This window comes from Lepus europaeus, chromosome 6 (genome assembly GCF_033115175.1).
Source record: "Lepus europaeus isolate LE1 chromosome 6, mLepTim1.pri, whole genome shotgun sequence".
NCBI lineage: Eukaryota > Metazoa > Chordata > Mammalia > Lagomorpha > Leporidae > Lepus > Lepus europaeus.
In genome coordinates, this window is record NC_084832.1 from 54,573,567 (window position 1) to 54,592,982 (window position 19,416).

General features: G+C 38.8%; 1 protein-coding gene across 2 annotated transcripts in view; it reads right to left on the reverse strand.

Annotated features, from left to right (window-relative positions):
* SUGT1 (SGT1 homolog, MIS12 kinetochore complex assembly cochaperone) overlaps nucleotides 1-19,416 on the reverse strand; it is a 55,518-nt gene that overhangs the window by 26,400 nt on the left and 9,702 nt on the right. For both annotated transcript variants that reach the window (XM_062194099.1, XM_062194100.1), the window contains exons 3-10: nucleotides 18,148-18,238; nucleotides 17,083-17,152; nucleotides 16,339-16,409; nucleotides 13,604-13,657; nucleotides 13,211-13,227; nucleotides 12,279-12,310; nucleotides 10,634-10,730; nucleotides 10,124-10,231 (exon numbers count right to left, since the gene is read on the reverse strand). In XM_062194099.1, coding sequence (XP_062050083.1) covers nucleotides 10,124-10,231; nucleotides 10,634-10,730; nucleotides 12,279-12,310; nucleotides 13,211-13,227; nucleotides 13,604-13,657; nucleotides 16,339-16,409; nucleotides 17,083-17,152; nucleotides 18,148-18,238 — 540 coding nt within the window. The remainder of the gene's footprint in view (nucleotides 1-10,123; nucleotides 10,232-10,633; nucleotides 10,731-12,278; nucleotides 12,311-13,210; nucleotides 13,228-13,603; nucleotides 13,658-16,338; nucleotides 16,410-17,082; nucleotides 17,153-18,147; nucleotides 18,239-19,416) is intronic.

The following is a 19,416-nucleotide window of genomic DNA, read 5'->3' on the forward strand; positions in this document are numbered from 1 at the left end:
ACACATAGCACTTAGACCTACTTTTTGTCTTGCTTACAAATAATGCTTTCATCTCCATTTTTGCCTTGCAAAAATCAGCATTTTCAGTGCAAACATTAAACACAATAACAAACATTATGCAAAGAATTTAAAATTGAATTAGAATTTTATATTTTTTAGTGTAAGAATTTCTCAAATCCTCTAAAATGAACAATTAATATTTTTTCATTCACATTATTCAGTGAAAATATTGATAAAAAATAGTGTTATTTTTGGTTGTCATGGCTGGGATCTTTACCAAAAGGAGACAGAAATTCAGTATATGGCAATGACACAGTAGTAAAAGGGCCATTAAGATCATCTTAGAATTTAAAATTCATATTGCTCCTCTAATTCCCAATGCATCTGCAAATGAGGATACACAGTGTACATATCATGACACTAAACTCAGCCACAGTGTCTTATATTCACACTTCATGTTCTTGCACTATGCATGCTTTATAAAGTTCCCTGTTTCACATCAAGAGAAACAGAGACTAGTACTCACATCTAAGGGAAGCCACTATAACCAAAGTAATTGTGCTGTACCAGAAAAGAGGCCTTTATAAAGCTACAGTCAAAGCTCTTATTTGGAACAGCCTGTTTTAAATGAAACAAGCTGTCCTGACCTTGAAATTATACTTGGTCCAGGACTAATTTTCTATGAATTTGCTTTTGTTTCTACCTTACTTTTGATGCTTATACATACTTTTAAAAATGAAAGTGTTCAGTCTTGATGATTCTGGCAGATCTTTCTAGAATTACCTCAAATCCAACTTCAGAGTCTTATTATAATCATTAAAAAGTCATTCCATTTTCACTGAAGTTAAAAAAGAAAAAACCTTAGGGGCTGGCACTGTGGCACAGCAGGTGAGGAATCCGATATGGGCACTGGTTTGAGTCCCAGCTGCTCCTCTTCTGATCCAGCTCTCTGTTATGGCCTGGGAAAGCAGCAGAGGGTGTTCCAAGTGCTTGGGCCACTGTACCCATATGAGAAACCCAGAAGAAACTCTTGGCTCCGGCCTGGCCCATCCCCAGTTGTTGCAGCCATTTGGGGGAGTGAACCAGCAGATGGAAGACCTGTCTGTCTGTACCTCTTTTTAACTCAGCCTTTCAAATAAATAAAATAAACCTAAAAAAATAAAATAGACAAAAAAAAAAAAAACTTCAAAAGTTAACTGAAGGGGCCAGCACTGTGTAGTGGGTAAAGCCACCACCAGCCGTGCCAGCATCCCATATGGGCACCAGTTCTAGCCCTGGCTGCTCCACTTCCGAGCCAGCTCTCTGTTAATGAAGATGGCCCAAGTCCTTGAGTCCCCGCACTCATGTGGGAGAACCAAAAGAAGCTCCTGGCTTCGGATCAGTGCAGCTTTGGCTGTTGCGACCATTTGGGGAGTGAACCAGTGGATGGAAGACCTCTCTCTCTGCCTCTCTGTAAATCTGCCTTTCAAACAAATAAATAAATCTTTTTTTTTTTTTTAAAAAGTTAACTGAAAACTTTGGTAGTTTCCTTGAATATTGCTCTAATATCACCAGGAGGGCTTTTCAAGACGCCATAATATCCCAAGGCAGTATTCACAGGATTCGAGTAAAAATCTCTTCTTGCTGGATGATCAGTTTTCAACATTGCACACACTACCACGTCCTGCATAACAGAGAATTTATTAATTTTTTCACTGAAATGAATTTCAGATTTACAGAGATGCCATAAACCACGGGTGGGAAATATCCAGCCTGGGGCCATACGTGGCCCACAAAATCATTTGGTATGGCCCTTTGCAAAGATACCAGCAGGCAAGACTCAAAATTCAGCAAAGCTACAATAGGCTAATTTTTTAAGGTAATAATTTTGTTTAATATTATAAATATCCATATGGCCGTTGGCAGGAAAAAGGTTTGCAAAGCCTGCACAAAGAAACTTCCAATAAATGTCATACATAGTGACAGATCTATGTATTGGAAAATACCTAGCTATCCAGAAGGCAGTATGTCAGAAAGTTATCAATGATGAGTCTGAGTTATTTTTTCAGCTCTATACTTTTTCAAATTTTCTATAATATGTTCAGATACGTATTTACTGCTTGTATAGCCTGTATAAAAACCTAATTAGGATAAAATAACAATAATAATATTTGTTGAGCACTTATGAAATGTCCTGCATGCTAGGTGCTTCACATATTAATATCTCACTTAATAGAAACATCCTACAACAGGCGGCTACTCTCCTTATTTTAACATCAGATAAGAGAGCCAACAGATGGACTACCTTGCTGGAAATACCTTTTTCAGTTAGAATTTTTACATATTTCCTTAAAAATAAGCAGGAGAACAAGACAAGTCATCAGTTGTGTAATTAGGAAGAGTCACAGATATGTGCCATTTGTTGGACTTAGCTGTATGACCACAAGCAAGTAATTCAATCTCAGTGAATCTTTGTTTCTCCTATAAAGCAGGAATAATAAAGCTTAATTCATTTACAGTTCTTACAAGGACTAAAAGACACCATGTGTAAGAAGAACATAGCATCATGTCTGGCAAGTAACAATATATATCAGTATTTCCAATATCATTATAGTCAGCTGAAAAGCCACTTTTAACATCTGTGGGTTTTTTTCTACCTATAACCTGGGTATAAAAATACCTATACCATGCAGCAATTTATGAGAATCACATGAGCTAATAATATACAGTACAATGCCTGGCATGTTACATAGTTCTAACAATTCATTACTGTAGTTTCCCACAGGTCAAAACAACATGGGATGGGCTGGCGTTATGGTACAGGAGGTTAAGCTACACCTGCAATGCCAGCATTCCACATCAGAGTGCCAGTTCAAGAACTGGCTGTTGCACTTCCAATCCAGCTCTTTGCTAATGGGCCAGGGAAAGCTGTAGAAGATGGCCCAAGTACTTGGGTCCCTGCCACCCATGTGGAAGACCCTGATGGGAGTTCATCCTCCTGGTTTCAGCATAATTAGCCTCAAGCGTTTGGGCTATCTGGGGGGAAGGAACAAGCAGATGGGAATCTGTCTGTCTCTTCTTCTGTCACTCTCTTTTCAAAAGAAAAAAAAAATCTTAAAATACAGTAACATGGGGCCGGCACCATGGCTTAACAGGCTAATCTTCCGCCTTGCGGCGCCGGCACACCAGGTTCTAGTCCCGGTTGGGGCGCTGGATTCTATCCCGGTTGCCCCTCTTCCAGGCCAGCTCTCTGCTATGGCCCGGGAAGGCAGTAGAGGATGGCCCAAGTGCTTGGGCCCTGCACCCGCATGGGAGACCAGGAGAAGCACCTGGCTCCTGGCTTCGGATCAGCGAGATGCGCCGTCCGCAGCGGCCAATGGCAAAAAGGAAGACCTTTCTCTCTGTCTCTGTCTCTCTCACTATCCACTCTGCCTGTCAAAAAAATAAAAAATAAAAAAAATACAATAACATGGGAAAACTCTACTACATTATGTATTATGGCACAGCAAATTAAGCCACCACTTGAGATACTCACATCCTGTACTAGAATGATGGTTTGAGTACCGGCTACTTTGCTTCTGACTCAGCACCTAAGTAACAACACCTGGGAACCTGTTCAAGTGCTTGAGTCCATGTTACCCACATGGGTGGGACACTCAGATGGAGTTCCTGTCTCCTGGTTTCAGACTGGCTTAGCCCCAGCTGTTGCAGGCATTTGAGGAGTGAACCAGCAGATGAAAACAATAAATCAATCTCTCTCCCCTCCAACACTTTCCTGTCACTGTCTTTCAAATAAATACAGAACATACACCCAATGAAATATTTTCAATAAAATATTTAAGGACAGGAAAAAATATATAATGAACAGCTAAGTAAAAAAGATAGCTACAAATAGGATATAAGGTACGGGAAGTAAGTATCCAATACTGGAGTGCTGGTTTGAATTCCAGCTGCTCCACTTCAGATCCAGCTCCCTGCTAAAATCCCTGGAAAAGCATGAGAAGATGACCCACGTACTTGGAGCCCCTGCCATCCACATGGGAGGTGAGGATGGAGTTCTGGGCCCCTGGCCATTTTAGCCATTTGAGAATGTAGCAATGGACAGAAGACCTCTTTTGCTCCATCTTTCTGTGTCACTCTGCCTTTCAAAAAAGTAAATCTTAAAAACTGAAAAAGTATATGATAAACATAACACAAGAAAAAGCAACAATGTATTCCAAGATGTACAATTTGTGCAATTAGCAACTTAAAAAACTATTTTCACCATCACTGCCATCAAAAAGCAAAACCTAACAATCAAAAAACTCTCACATCTACATGTTTAGATATGCAGTAGCATCATCCCCTGACACCCCAGCTCTATTACATTACTGGGATTCTTCTATACATACATTTCTTCTACGAATAAGAAAAATAATTCATTCTAAAACTTCACAAATCTTAGTGGGTAAAGAGAGTTAGCCTGTTTGCAAGCAAAGACACATTTTTGTTTGCCATGATTCTAGGCTTTCATGTTTTATATTGTGTTAACACAAAAAAATCATTTTGATTAAAAATAGGAATGCAAGAACATTTCTACAAGGATAAATTTACTCTAACAGACCAACAATTCTCATTCTTAAAAGCTGTAATATTAATCTTTACTATGTAGCTGCCATTGAAGTCATAATCCTGAGACTGTGCAAATGGAATACTGTCATAAAATGAAGATGAAACAAAAGTGGTGTTTCTTAGTTTAAAAAAAAAAAAAGACTGGGGCCAGTGTCATGACATAGCAGGTCAAAGTGCTGCCTATGATACTAGCATCCTATATGGGCAAGGGTTCATGGTCTGGCTGAACCACTTCTGATTCAGCTCTCTGCTAACGTGCCTGGGAAGGCAGAGGAGGATGGTCCAAGTGATAGAGCCTCTGCACCCACGTGTGAGACAAGGAAGAAATTCCTGGCCCCTAGCTTCAACTCAGCCCAGCTCCAGCTGTTGTAGGCATTAGGAGAGTAAAAAGAAGATTCAGAGGATGGAATATCTGTCTCTCCCTCCATATGTGTTCAACTCTGCCTTTCAAATCAATCAATCAATCTTTAAAAAAAAAAAATAAAGGACAATCAGGCTGAAACTAAAACTTGGTATTCAATAAAAGGTAGAAGCAGCTATCAGTTATTTTAAAAGTAAGAATTTTGACTTGGAAAAACATACTACATTATGCAATATTTAGTTAAGAGATGCTATTTTCATTAATTTAAGGGTCACACATTTTCATATTTTTAGGGCAAATTATGTTTCACTCAAATTAATACTACTCAACTAATGGCTATATAGTAATACGTAATATTCATTTAATCTTGAAGGTAGAAAAGAAACTAGGACTCTGAAAAGCAAAGAAATGGACAGGTGTTGCAGTACAGTCAATTATGGTACCACTCAGGATGCCCACACACCATACTGAAGTGCCTGGCATCAAGTCCTGCCTCGGCTTCAGATCCAGTTTCCTGGTAATGTACCTGGGAGGCAGCAGAGGATGACCCAACTATTTGGAAGAACCCTGCCAACCACATGGGAGACCACAACAGAGTTCCCGGCTCCTGGCTTCAGCCTGGCCCACTTCAGGTATTACAGGCATTTGGAAGATCTCGCCCTACTCCCACTGGCATACTATCTTCCAAATATGTAAATAAATAAATAAATATTTTTAAAAAGTAAAGAAACAGTCCTCTAAATAGATTTTATGGAAACTCTAATTTTAAGTAAATCTCCTAAGCAAAATACATCCTTCTCTAAATCCACTCAGATTCAAGACATGAATATGTGAAACACATTCAAGACATCTGAATATATTAAAAGCAAATTATGGCCGGCGCCGCGGCTCACTAGGCTAATCCTCCGCCTTGAGGCGCCGGCACACCGGGTTCTAGTCCCAATCGGGGCACTGATCCTGTCCCGGTTGCCCCTCTTCCAGGCCAGCTCTCTGCTGTGGCCAGGGAGTGCAGTGGAGGATGGCCCAAGTCTTTGGGCCCTGCACCCCATGGGAAACCAGGAGAAGCACCTGGCTCCTGCCATCGGATCGGCGCGGTGCGCCGGCCGCAGCGCGCTACCGCGGCGGCCATTGGAGGGTGAACCAACGGCAAAAAAGGAAGACCTTTCTCTCTCTCTCTCACTGTCCACTCTGCCTGTCAAAAAAAAAAAAATAATAATAAAATAAAATAAAAGCAAATTATTTCCCTCTTAATGCCATAGTTAAATAAGCCTCAGTAACTCAGATTTTTTGCTATTTTGTCTCCCTCTGCTGTATAAGAAAGGAAAGGATTCAAAGGTTTCATCATTTAGTTTCCTTAAGTTACAATTAAGAAAAATTCTGGGACCTACATTGCAGTGTAGTGGGTGTTGGTTCAGGTGCTGACTATTTCCATTCTGGTCAAGCTCTCTGCTAATAATGCCCCGGGAAAACAGTGGAGAATGGTCCAAGTGTTTGGGCCATTGCCACCCATGTGGGAGACCTGGCCTGGAGGAGGCTGGAGGCTCCTGGCTCTGGCTCTGGCTCTGGCCTGGTCCTATCCTGGCCACTGAAGCCATTTGGGGAGTGAACCAGCAGATGGAAGATAAGGATCAGTATCTCAATCTCCCTCTCTGTAATTCTTTTAATTAAATCATTAAAATAATTTTATTTGTTTCCCATAAAATAGTTTGAAGATTAGTAGTTGATAAGAAATAAAAATATGTATGTGTGTATGTATGTATAGACAGAAATATGTAGATATAAAATAGGGAGATTCCAGAGTCATGACAAGAAAAATAATCATCCTTTAGAATACACCTTTAGAAAAACCTATACAAAGAAGCACTAGTTTTGGTTGGCAATCAGAAATAAAAATTCATTTAGTATGCATGTTCATAAAATTTTACTAATAATATGATTTTGGGGAAAATCCAAGAACTCAGCTCTTTTCTACCTGTAAAACTAGTAAAAATGGCTGTCTACTTCATAGAATTATTATCAGAACCCAATATAGATTATTTCACTAAACAAATATTGAGCACCTACCACGTGCAATACACAGCAAAAGTTGCCAAATTTAGCAAATAAAAATACAGCATGAAATATAGGTATTCATATTAAAACTTATTTACTATTTCAAATACAAACGAACTTTTTAAAAAATCTGAAATACAAGTTTTCAGGTCATTTATCTATTTACATTAATCAACTGAAGGGGACGTACATTAACAATGTCTTAATAAGAAATGTACACAAAAATAAGAAAATCCGTTTTCTTTTTCTATTTTTCTTTTTTTTCTTTTTTATTTATTTTTTATTTTTTTAACAGGCAGAGTGGACAGTGAGAGAGAGAGACAGAGAGAAAGGTCTTCCTTTTTGCCGTTGGTTCACCCTCCAATGGCCGTCACGGCTGGCGCGCTGCGGCCGGCGCACCGCGCTGATCCAATGGCAGGAGCCAGGTGCTTCTCCTGGTCTCCCATGCGGGTGCAGGGCCCAAGCACTTGGACCATCCTCCACTGCACTCCCTGGCCACAGCAGAGAGCTGGCCTGGAAGAGGGGCAACTGGGACGGAATCCGGCACCCCGACCGGAACTAGAACCCAGTGTGCCGGCGCCGCAAGGTGGAGGATTAGCCTGTTGAGCTGCGGCGCCGGGCCGAAAATCCGTTTTCTGACCCATCTCTCTCTCAATCTACCTAGAGCTTTGTGCTTGATTACTCAAAATTCTTTTTTTCTTTTTTTAAAAGATTCATTTATTTGAAAGACAGAGTTACTGAGAGAGGCAGAGACAGAGAGAGAGAGGTCTCCCATCTGCTGGTTCACTCCCCAGATGGCTGCAGTGGCCAGAGCTGGGCAGGTAAAAAGCCAGGAGCTTCTTCCAGGTCTCCAACATGGATGCATGAGCCCAAGGACTTGGGCCATCCTCCACTGCCTTCCTAGGCGCATTAGCAGGGAGCTGGATTGGAAATGGAGAAGCCCATATGGGTTGCTGGTGCTGCATCACAACACCGGCCCCTCAAAATTCTTTTATCAAACAAATTTTATACTGTTTGGATAGGGCCTATGACAGACTTAGATCCTGGTAAGATTTCACATCTTTTCTCAACTGCTATTGTCCCAAGCTGTTGTTTCCCCGTGTCTTCCTCATAATGAGCCATCTTTTTATTTATCTTCAAATACATTTTTAAAAGGGCAACTCCATTTTAATTACATTTTAATTACATTTAATTACACTTCTTAACTTTGCACTTCCTGTGCCAAGCTCATGCAAATGTCCTTTTCTCTTTGCCAGCCCACTTAACCCTTCTACATGAAACTGGGAGGTGGGTAATGGGACAGGAGAAGAAAACCTGATCCTATTTCATGATAAAAGTCACATATCCTTAGAATATAATAGTTAATAACAGTACACTGCAAGACTCATATGTAAAAAAAAGGCACAGTAATAGAAAAAGTCCATCTACATAATTCATTCCCATTAACTTATCTATCATGAACCTTCATACAATACCACACCTGAAAGTATCTCAGAGCTTCATTTATTCCATATTCCTCATTTTACAGATGATAAAAATTCACTCCTGTAATCATTTTGTGATGAAAGCAAATTCATAGTGTATAGAATGAGTCAGATCTTTTGTTTCAGTCAATATTTTTCCTACTAAATTATATTACTATTAAGATCTTTAGTGATATTTAAAATTTTCTCTAAATATTACTTGTATACATATTTTTTAATCTAAAGGAATCTAAAAATTTAAAACTCAAACTGTAATTTAAATTCTCATTATTCCCTCACAATAAAGTAAAATTTAAAATTTAGCTTAACTGGGGCTGGCGCTGTGGCTTAATTGGTTAATCCTCCTCCTGTGGCGTCAATATACTACTATTCAAGCACCAGTTCATGTGCTGGCTGCATCACTTCCATTCCAGCTCTCTGCTAATGGCCTGGGGAAAAAGCAGATGGCCCAAGTCCTTGGGTCCCTGCACCCATGTGGGAGACCCAGAAGAAGCTCCTGGCTTCAACTGGCCCAGCTCCAGCCATTGTGGCCATTTGGGAAGTGAACCAGCCGACAGAATACCTCTCTGATCTCTTCCTCTTGAATAAATAAATAAGTCTTTAAACTAAACAATAAAACAAGGGGCTGGCGCTGTAGCATGGTAGGCTAACTCTCAGCCTGTGACACCAGCATTCCATATGCCAGTTTTTGTCCCAGCTGCTCCTCAGGTGATCCAGCTCTCTGCTTATGGTCTGGGAAAGCAGTGGAGGATAGCCCAAGTGCTTGGGCCCCTGCATCCATGTGGGAAACCCAGATGAAGCTCCTGGCTTTGGATCAGCCCAGCTCCAGCTCCAGCTGCTGCAGCCATTTGGGGAGTGAACCAGTGGATAGAAAACCTCTCTCTGTAACTCTGCCTCTCAAATAAAGAAGTACAATCTTTAAAAAAGATATAAATAAAACAAAAAAATCTATAGTTTCTATTGTAAACTGAGGTAGGAGGAGAAGAGTATCTGTACAACAGACCAAACTGATAGGTTCAAAAAAAGGCACTGAACTCGTTATTATCTTTAGAAACACTTCTTCATTGAAACGTATTAATATGTATTGCTCACACACACCAACTGCTGTATGAGCTGGGTTTTTTTTTTTTTTAAATGTTTACTTATTTTTCATCTACTTGATAGGCACAGCAATCCTGAGAGAGAGACAGAGAGAGAGAGAGAGAGAGAGAGAGAAAGGGAGAAATTGAGATCGATCTTCTATCTGGTAGTTCACTCTTTAAATGTCCTACAACAGCCAGGGCTGGCCCAGGATGATGCCAGGAGCCTGGAACTCAAATGGGTTTCCCAGTATCACCTGCCGCCTCCCAGGATGCATTAGCAGGGCAGTGGACTGGAAAGGAACTAACCAGTACTCAAATCAGCATCCCATGTAGCAGCTTAACCCACTACACCACAATGCCTGCCCATCTTGCCTTTTATATTCCATTGTACTAAAACCTGGGGAGTAAAAACCCTGGTAATCAAAAATTATCACTCTTATCTGTCCCTTTTAGAGATAAGTGACTAAAAGGATATGCAAATTTATAATCTCATGGGCAATTAGTTCAGTACTGTATTTTGAAAACACAGTGACAATCCTTTTCAATTGCCTTACCTTTGTTGAAAGTACTTTAAAGGTACTCTGTTCTGGAATTATAGGATGAAGAAGTCTCAATTTTAAATTGTAATCCTCTCCAGAAGGAAGTTTCACTACAGCAGACAACTAATGAATACAAAATTATCATATTTTATAAATTTACATAACGAAGGTTAAAATGAACTCAATGAATCACAGAAATTTAATATCACAGATTATTTTAAAACTTTACATGGAGTGTACCACATAAGTGTAACCAAATCATATATCTTACTATGTCAACCAAGTTCTGTTTTGAATTCTGAATCTATAGAAAAAAAATGAACATCTAGCCTTAACCTACAATATAGTCTAATCTCAAAACTTTAAATGATTCAAGCTTAAAAGTAATACTTCAGATTTTATTCAATTTCTACATTATCTCAGGAAGAAATGGCATATATTTGATAAACTACTATAGGTTATTCTGCAATATACGAAACAACAGTATTTAATCTCAATATAAAAAATGGTTCAAAAACTAATGACCTCTTTTTCTGAAAATTCCACATTTACATCATTCTTCTGAACATTCTTGATCATAAGTGTAATGATTACTTGAGATTCTGTTTGATACCAGTCATACCTATTTAAAAAAAAAGAAAAAGAAACTTAAAACAGCACTTCTAATTTTTAAAGTTATCAAAATAAACTAATCTGATAAACAAGAGCTCCACCTTGAGGAACAAAATGGCAAAACAGCTGCTGATTCACAGAAAACAACTGAATGTTAACTAATTTTCTATTATCTGTTCTATACTAATAGAAAGAAAACGGTAAAGTAGATGATGCCCAAAGCAGTTATTCATTCACAAAAACAATTTAAAGAAATTGTCTATTATCTGCGCTAATGGAAAGAAATAGTAAGCTAGAAGCTGCCCAAACCTTACCAGTGGAATTAAATACTTACATGATTTTCTGGATTCTGGCTTATTAGGCACCACCAATAAGAGTTTTACACTCACATCAACCTAACACTCACATGAAGTAAACAACTCTATCCATATTTTACAGATGCAAAACCTAAGCTCAGAAAGTGAAGCAGTAAGCCAGCTGAGGTACAATGGACCCAGTGAGCTTGAGTCCACACTCCAAGCTCTCTTAACAGAAGCTGGCAGCAAACAGCCCTGAACATAGGAAACAGAAGCAAGAGAACTAAAATTTAAAATAAGGTGTATACTACTGCACCAGGCACATTACATATAATACCTTTCTTTAATCTCAAGGTACCCAGGAAGATCAACTGTGTGCATCTTTAACACTGAAAGCTCTAAAAATGTAGGAAATAAGCCCCCTGAGGGTGGAGCTAATTATTTTGTCACTACAATATTCCTAGGATCAAGCATAGTGCCCTCATACCGGTATTTGTTAAATCAAATATTAGATTATTTTATGCTTCAAACACTGTAATTATTAGTTGATTCTATGTTCCCTATACTTGCTGCTGCCAAAATTCCTTGTCTACTAGGAACTTGGGAGTTTCATCTGGTACCTCTCAGAAAGAACATAAATGAACTGTTAACATTTCTAAGCAAGTTTAGGTAATTATGTCAAAAAGCACCTTGATTAAAGAAATGAATTTTAGGAGTCTCACAGTTTGCCTCTGAAATTCAGTTAGGATGCAAAGCTTCAGATCAATGCCTTGTGTTTCTTTCTGATACAGTCCTAAGAATACAAGTTGTACACGTGGCTAATAAATAATTAAATAGAGTCAAAGACTCACTAGTTGCTTATTCATTATTATAACTGTTGCCCCTGGTGATATTAACTTTCAACTCATGCAGAATGTTCCTATGAAAAATTTACCCAAATATAAAAGGCAGGACAAGTTAGTATTCTGTTAAGGCTAGTACTAATTTAATTACCTGTATTTAATACCATCAATCTAATTCCAAGAGATTCTTAATATATGGAATGGTAATGTAATATGGAGTCAGATGACACAACTTTAACTGAATAAGTATAAACAATAATATAATCAGTAAACAGCCTTAAAATTAGTTTTTCATAAGGCTATAATACAATTTTAGAACTAAGACATACTTGAAGTCATATGGTAAGGACTTATTTACCATTAACTACAGTTTTCCCCCCTTTATAAATATTTAAATACATCATTTTATGAAACACTTACTTGATTTTTGACTGAGTCCGCTGGGATGCAGACTGATTTTGACAAGGTGAAAAAGAAAGATTTTTTCCAAGTTAGTTTAGCAATTTTATATTTAAAATGTACCATTAATTTACCTAGTGAAATAGTTACTTTTTTAATGGAATAACTGCATAAAGACTTTCTTCAAAGATAAAGCATGGTACCCATAATTGTTAAGTAATACTAGTCTTTACACAAAAAATTAGCATGCTCTGTATTTTTAAAATTTTATTAGCTTTAATCTAAAAACACTTCTAAAATAAAAGACTTTAAGAGGAGCTTAGCTTTCAGGCTTAACAATGACATCAAACACTGTTCTGGAACCTGTAAAGTAGTATTTCTGTGGTGGCTTCCTAGTATCTTTCCCTACTCATGGCTTCACCATAACATGAATGTTCATTGGTGCTAAAAGCTGTTTATAAACTATTAGCAAAAATTTACTGTTAGAAGCCTAAATTCATTAAAAAACAACATCACTATTTCTCAATCCAATATTTCTGGTAACTGAAAAGACTGAAAGCCAAAACAACAATCTAACACTAAATCAGATCCAAGTATTTTCAATTTTACTTATCCTTTATTGTCTTAGTCTACCATAAAAAGCCTTATAAATAATTTCAACTGTTTACTCTAAGAAATGTGATGACTTTTTAGTAATGAAAAGACAATAATCACCCTAACAAAACTAAAACATACCAAATCAACTACAGACTAATTTAATCAAAACAACCCAATTATTTTCATGATTATAAACATCTGTATTTCACCAAAACTTTTTTAGTTCAGTTACTAAAGAATGTAATGTTTAAGTGGAATTGATTAATACTGAACCTAGAAATAGCTCATTCTGAGTCTTATCTCAAAATATATTTGGAATTTCAATTAAGTAAAAACATGAAAAACTTTAGACTTACCACTTCAGATTCTGAACCTATTAAAACAGAAAAAGCAAACATTTTCAGACAATGAGTTTATAGGCAAAGTCACACACATAATTTCTATGCCATAGACGTACTCATTAAACAACTCACAGAAAGCAAGCTGGCTTTACGGTGCATTCTGGTATCATTTTACATTACTAGTAATTTCTTATTGGTAATACCATGATACTATTACAAAATAAATTCTTTCAACTCTCCCTTCCCACTTACAAAACTAAGCAATCAAACAAACTGTAAATATACATATGTATCCAAGTGTACATGGGCTATTAAAATAATAGTTAAAAACAAGTTTGAACCAAAAAGCTTCAAATGTTCACTTCTTTTTCTACTGAAATACCATGGGAAACTTACAAAACATCTTACCATTCTGAGCTTCTTGACACCTTTTAATCCAGACCATGAAATTAGCATCTGCACCTAGAAAGATAGATCTGACTATAACACTACTCATCTGCACAATCTAACATATTCAATCAACAAACACTGAAGCCTACTATGTCCCAAGATGCTATTCTAGGCACCGAGGATTCAGCACTCAACAAAACAGAAATACACATCCTAACAATGGTTAAAATACCATACTGTTATAGCTTTAAATCTATCAGAGGTTTTTTAGTTATTCATCAAAAAAAAAAAACTGCAGTCAACATTACTCAGATACAAATAATCATTTCCTCCCACCCTCCCACTCTTAAAGGAGTTTTTCTCTCATATTCAAGAGACCAGAATCAGTTACCCAATGTGCCATTATTTAGGGTAAGCTGGAGTCCTCAAAAATGGCAGCTGGGTAGAGGTCCAGGAGTCTCTCCTGGTCCCAACTTGCCATTCAGTGCAGCTACCTACTCAGTCTACTACTCTCAGTAGCTTTCCTTGTTGCCATGTCTTCCTACAAACACCAAGCAGCATCTTCACACTTTATAAACTCTTGTCACATCTATAAAGTTACAGGACAAGTGACTATTAAGATAGTTACATAGAAAGGTGTTTGAAAGTTTGTGTAAAAATGGAACAGAGGGGCTGGTGCTGTGGCATAGTAGGCTAAGCATTGCCTGCAGCGCCAGCATCCCCAATGGATGCCAGTTCCAGTCCCAGCTGCTCCTCTTCTGATCCAGGTCTCTGTCATGGCCTGGGAAAGCAATAGATGTGGTCCAAGTACTTGGGCCCCTGCAGCCATGTGGGAGACCCAGAAGAGGCTCTTGGCTTCAGATCAGCCCAACTCCAGCCACTGTGACCATTTGGGGAATGAAGCAGTGGATGGAAAACATTTCTGTCTCTCTAACTCTACCTCTCAAATGAATAAATAAAGCTTTAAAAAAAAAAAAAAAAGGAACAGAAAGACAAGTTTGGGGCTGGTGTTGTGGCACAGTGAGTTAAGCTGCAGTCTATGATGTTACAACCCACTGTTCCCACTTCCAATCTAGCTCCCCATAAATGTGCCTGGGAAAGCAGAAGAAGATGACCCACGTAGCTAGGCCTCTGCCACCCATGTGAGAGACCCAAATAGAGTTCCAGGCTCCTGGCTTCAGCCTGGCCCAGCCCTGGCCATTGCAGCTATCTTGAGAGTGAACCAGCAGATGTGTGTGTATAACTCTGCATTTCAAATACATTAATTTATTCATCTGGAAAAAAGTTTATATAGGCTGAGCACTTGATGTAGCAGCTAAAATGCTGCTTGAGATGCCTGCATCTCATATCAGAGTGCCTGGATGTGACTCCTGGCTCCACTCCTCATTCTAGCTTCCTGTGCACCCTGAGAGGCAGGAGATGATGGCTCAAGTGGTTGGGTCCTTGGCACCCACTGAGTTCCCAGCTCCTAGCTTCAGCCTGGCCCAGCCTTGACTATTACATGAATTTGGGAAGTGACCCAGCAAATGGTATCTTTGATACATAGAAATAAATCTGAGGGGCCGGCGCTGTGGTGCAGCGGGTTAAAGCCCTGGCCTGAAGCACCAGCATCCCATATGGGTGCCGATTCTATTCCTGGCTGCTCCTCTTCCAATCCAGCTCTCTGCTATGCCCTGGGATACCAGTAGAAGATGGTCCAAGTCCTCTAGTCCCTGTACCCATGTGGGAGACCTGGAGGAAGCGCTTGGCTCCTGGCTTTGATCGGCGCAGCTACAGCCGTTGCGGCCATCTGGGGAGTGAACCAGCGGATGGAAGACCTCTCTCTGTCTCTACCTCTCTCTGTAACTCTGTCTTTCAAACAAAAATAAAAAACCTTTAAGAAAAAAAAAAAAGAAAAGAAATCTGAGTTTATTTTGGTACAAGAAAAAAACTGAAATACATTCACATTTTTTGTATTTTCCATGAACTTTCTGAAGACCCCTCATGTTCCTATCTGTATTTCTTTAAAAAAAAAAAAAAAAAAGATTTATTGATTTATGTGAAAGTCAGAGTTACACAGAGAGAGAAGGAAAGGAGAAGCAGAGAGAGAGGTCTTCCATCCGATGGTTTACTCCCCAACTGGTCGCAACAGCCAGAGCTGCGCCAATCTGAAGCCAGGAGCCAGGAGCTTCTTCCGGGTACCCCACGTGGGCACAAGGGCCCAAGGGCTTGGGCCATCTTCTACTGCTTTCCCAGGCCATAGCAGAGAACTGGATCAGAAGTGAAGCAGCTGGGACTCAACTGGTGCCCATATGGGATGCCAGCACTGCAGGTGGCAGCTTCACCCGCTGTGCCACAGCACCAGCCCCTTATTTCTTTTGTATTCATAATATGACCAAACTTACATGTTTACTTCTCTATAAAAGACTGCTGTAAGATTTCCATTTCCACAATCTAACTTTTAAGATGAATAGACTTCTGAACAAAGAAGCCAATTAAATTTTCATTTCTCCATTAGAAAAAAATAAAGCCAGACTAAGAAGGGAGAGTACATTAAGTTTTTATATAGCTTTAGGCTTCTAATGGTAAAGTCTGTCTGTGATTTAAATGCTAAAGGCCAATTTAATCAATGTAAGTGAATTCAAATTCCGCAATCAACATGAAATGTCACTAAGAGGAAAAAATAGGTGCTGAGATTCTACAATTAACTCACGATTGCAGTATGGTATTTAGGATGAAGAATGATTGAAGTTCAAGTCGAAGTCTATACTTACTATCTAACTTCTGTCCTTCTGTAAACGCTTCCAGAGCAGCAGCATAGTTTTTCTCATGGTATTCACATATCCTGCATCAGCATGTGAAAAACAAATTAACACACAAGATCATGGAAAATGGCCCTCTTTAAGAATAAATCTTGGTTTTCTGTACTGCTGAAATAATTTATTTTAAATATATGCTAATGAGCCAAGATATCCTCTGTAATACTGTAACATCAAGCACAATTCCCACCAATATTCACATCTGGAATTTATTTCAGAAGGTGTTTAATTGCATATACTTACTCATTCCAAAACATAATTATACAAAGGAATCAAAAGAGTTTCTTTCTTAGAGAATCAAGTCACACTTATCAAAAGAAACAAATTGGGTTTACCAGATACAGGTAATACAAATTCAGAGCTTTCATAGTGTTAACTATAGTCCATTAAGCTTAGTTGTGAAACAGGATGCCCTCTAGTCAAATAAATATAGTAAATTCCAAAAGATAAGAAAGAGATGTGAAATCAGATTCATCTATACCTTGTAGTTTACTCATCACTATTTTAAAACACATTATACATCTTCTGTCACATACTGCAGGTAATGTAACAGAACTGTAAGCTATATTTAAAATTGAATGTCTCAGTTATGAAATGTATATAATTTTACTATTTACACAGAGCTTACAACTAATTCATTCAACAAATTAAATACTTACTATCTAGTCTAAGCCAAACAAAGGAGTAGTTATCACATACCCTTTTCTCAGCAGAGCAGTGGAATTATTTGGATTGAGTTTCAGCGATTTCTTTGCATCAGCAACAGCATCTGTATATAAAAAGATGGGTTTTTAAGCCATTTATTTACAGACCCTAACAAACACTAATGCAAAATTTGAATCCATCTTAGGTTTTTTAAGTTTTCAGGCTGGTGAAAGGCTAAATGTTTTAAATTACGAAATGCAAATCCATATGTAATTCAAATAAATACTATCCTCATACCTCCCCTTTTGGCCTGGTATTTTAAGAGTTCTTTTTTTTGGGACAGGCAGAGTTAGACAGTGAGTGAGAGTGAGAGTGAGAGTGAGAGTGAGAGTGAGAGAGAGTGAGAGTGAGAGAGAGAGAGAGAGAGAGAGAGAAAGGTCTTCATTCCGTTGGTTCACCCCCCAAATGGCCGCTACGGTCGGAGCTACGCCAATCCAAAGCCAGGAGCCAGGTGCTTCCTCCTTGACTCCCATGTGGGTGCAGGGCCCAAGGACCTGGGCCATCCTCCATTGCCCTCCTGGGCCTCAGCAGAGAGCTGCACTGGAAGAGGAGCAACCAGGACTAGAACCCGGGGTACGGGCGTCGCAGGCGGAGGATTAACCAAGTGAGCCACAGTGCTGGCCAAGAGTTCTTTCTTACAACTCTTCAGTTAATGAGTAAAAGCTCTGTGTCACCATGTTCATCTCCCATTTTCATTAGGAGTTCATTTTCATTGGATTTTTCCCATCCACTTCTCAATTAGAATAATTAAGTTACACAATAGAGAAATGTATTCTTAAATAACAAATGCATACAACAAATATTCTGTGAAATACTAAATGTGATGCTCTTCTTTATTAGTGTATTCAGTTAACTATAAAACCTATCAATTATTCACTCTGAAGGAAGATATCCACAAAATTTAAATGAGCGTTATTCAACATAATGCCTGTGATACTTCAACTAAATCACGTTATTGGAAAGAAAATTATGCTCAAAGATAATCTCTATTTTACTTGATTCATTTTGTACCGTACAACATTTGTAAGTAACTTATAAAAATACTTTGTAAGAAGTTACCACAGTAATTCCCAAGAAGAATATAACAATAAGCTCTTTGACAGTAATACTGTGCATCATCTGGTTTCTGTTCCAAAGCCTTCGTCAGCTCCTACAAATACAAACATGTTGAGTATCAGTACATGTTTTTTAAAAAGCCACTGAATTCCAATTAAAGTAAGATTTTTAATCAAAGAACTTACTGTAAGTTATTTGGAGGAAAGATAACAGGGAAACAAGTTCAGAACTTTTCCTTTTTTTCTTTAAGATTTTATTTATTTATTTGAGAGGTAGAGTTACAGACAAGGAGAGGGAGAGATAGAGCGAAAGGTTTTCTTTCCACTGGTTCACTTCCCAAATGGCTGCAACTATGCCAATCTGAAGCCAGGAGCCAGGTGCTTCTTCCGGGTCTCCCACGTGGGCGTAGGGGCCCAAGAACTTGGGCCATCTTTTACTGCTTTCCCAGGCCATAGCAGAAAGCCGGATTGGAAGTGGAGCAGCCAGGACTAGAACTGGCGTCCACATGGGATGCTGGCACTGCAGGATGAGGATTAACCTACTGTGCCACGGTGCCGGCCCCCAGAGCTTTTCCTTCTAAAATCGCTATCTTCCTTTCTCCTCCGCCCACCCAAAAGCATACTACCTAATGTAACACCTATGCCAAACACTTAGCAATTCCTAGCCCACAATAAGAACTCAATAAATGATAATTACTATATCATCTACTCTGAAAAGTTTAGTTGATATATATTGACCCGCACAAATTTTTTCCTTATTTGGAGAAGATTCAAAGATCGTGTAGGATTTGAGATGCCTGGAAAATGTGAAGCTATCCAATAAAAAATAACTGGTAGTTAAATCTCAAGCTCAATAAATATATGATAAAGCTTACCTGGGCCTCCTATGTTTTCTTTTTTTAAGATTTATTTATTTATTTGAATGGCAGAGTTACAGAGAGGCAGAGAGAGAAAGAGAGAAAGAGAAGTCTTCCATCCAATGGATCACTCTCCAAATGGCTGCAACAGCTGGAGCTGAGCCTATCTAAAGCCAGGAGCCTCCTCCAGGTCTCCCATGTGGGCGCAGGGGCCCAAGAACTTGGGCTATCCTCTACTGCTTTCCCAGGCCATAGCAGAGAGTGGGATCAGAAGAAGAGCAGTCAGGACTTGAAGGAATGCCAGCACTGCAGGTGGCTATTTCACCCATTATGCCACAGAGGTGGCCCCCTCCTGGCAAACAATCCCAACAGACTACAACATCCTGTTCAAAGCCCAGATACAATTTCATATCTAT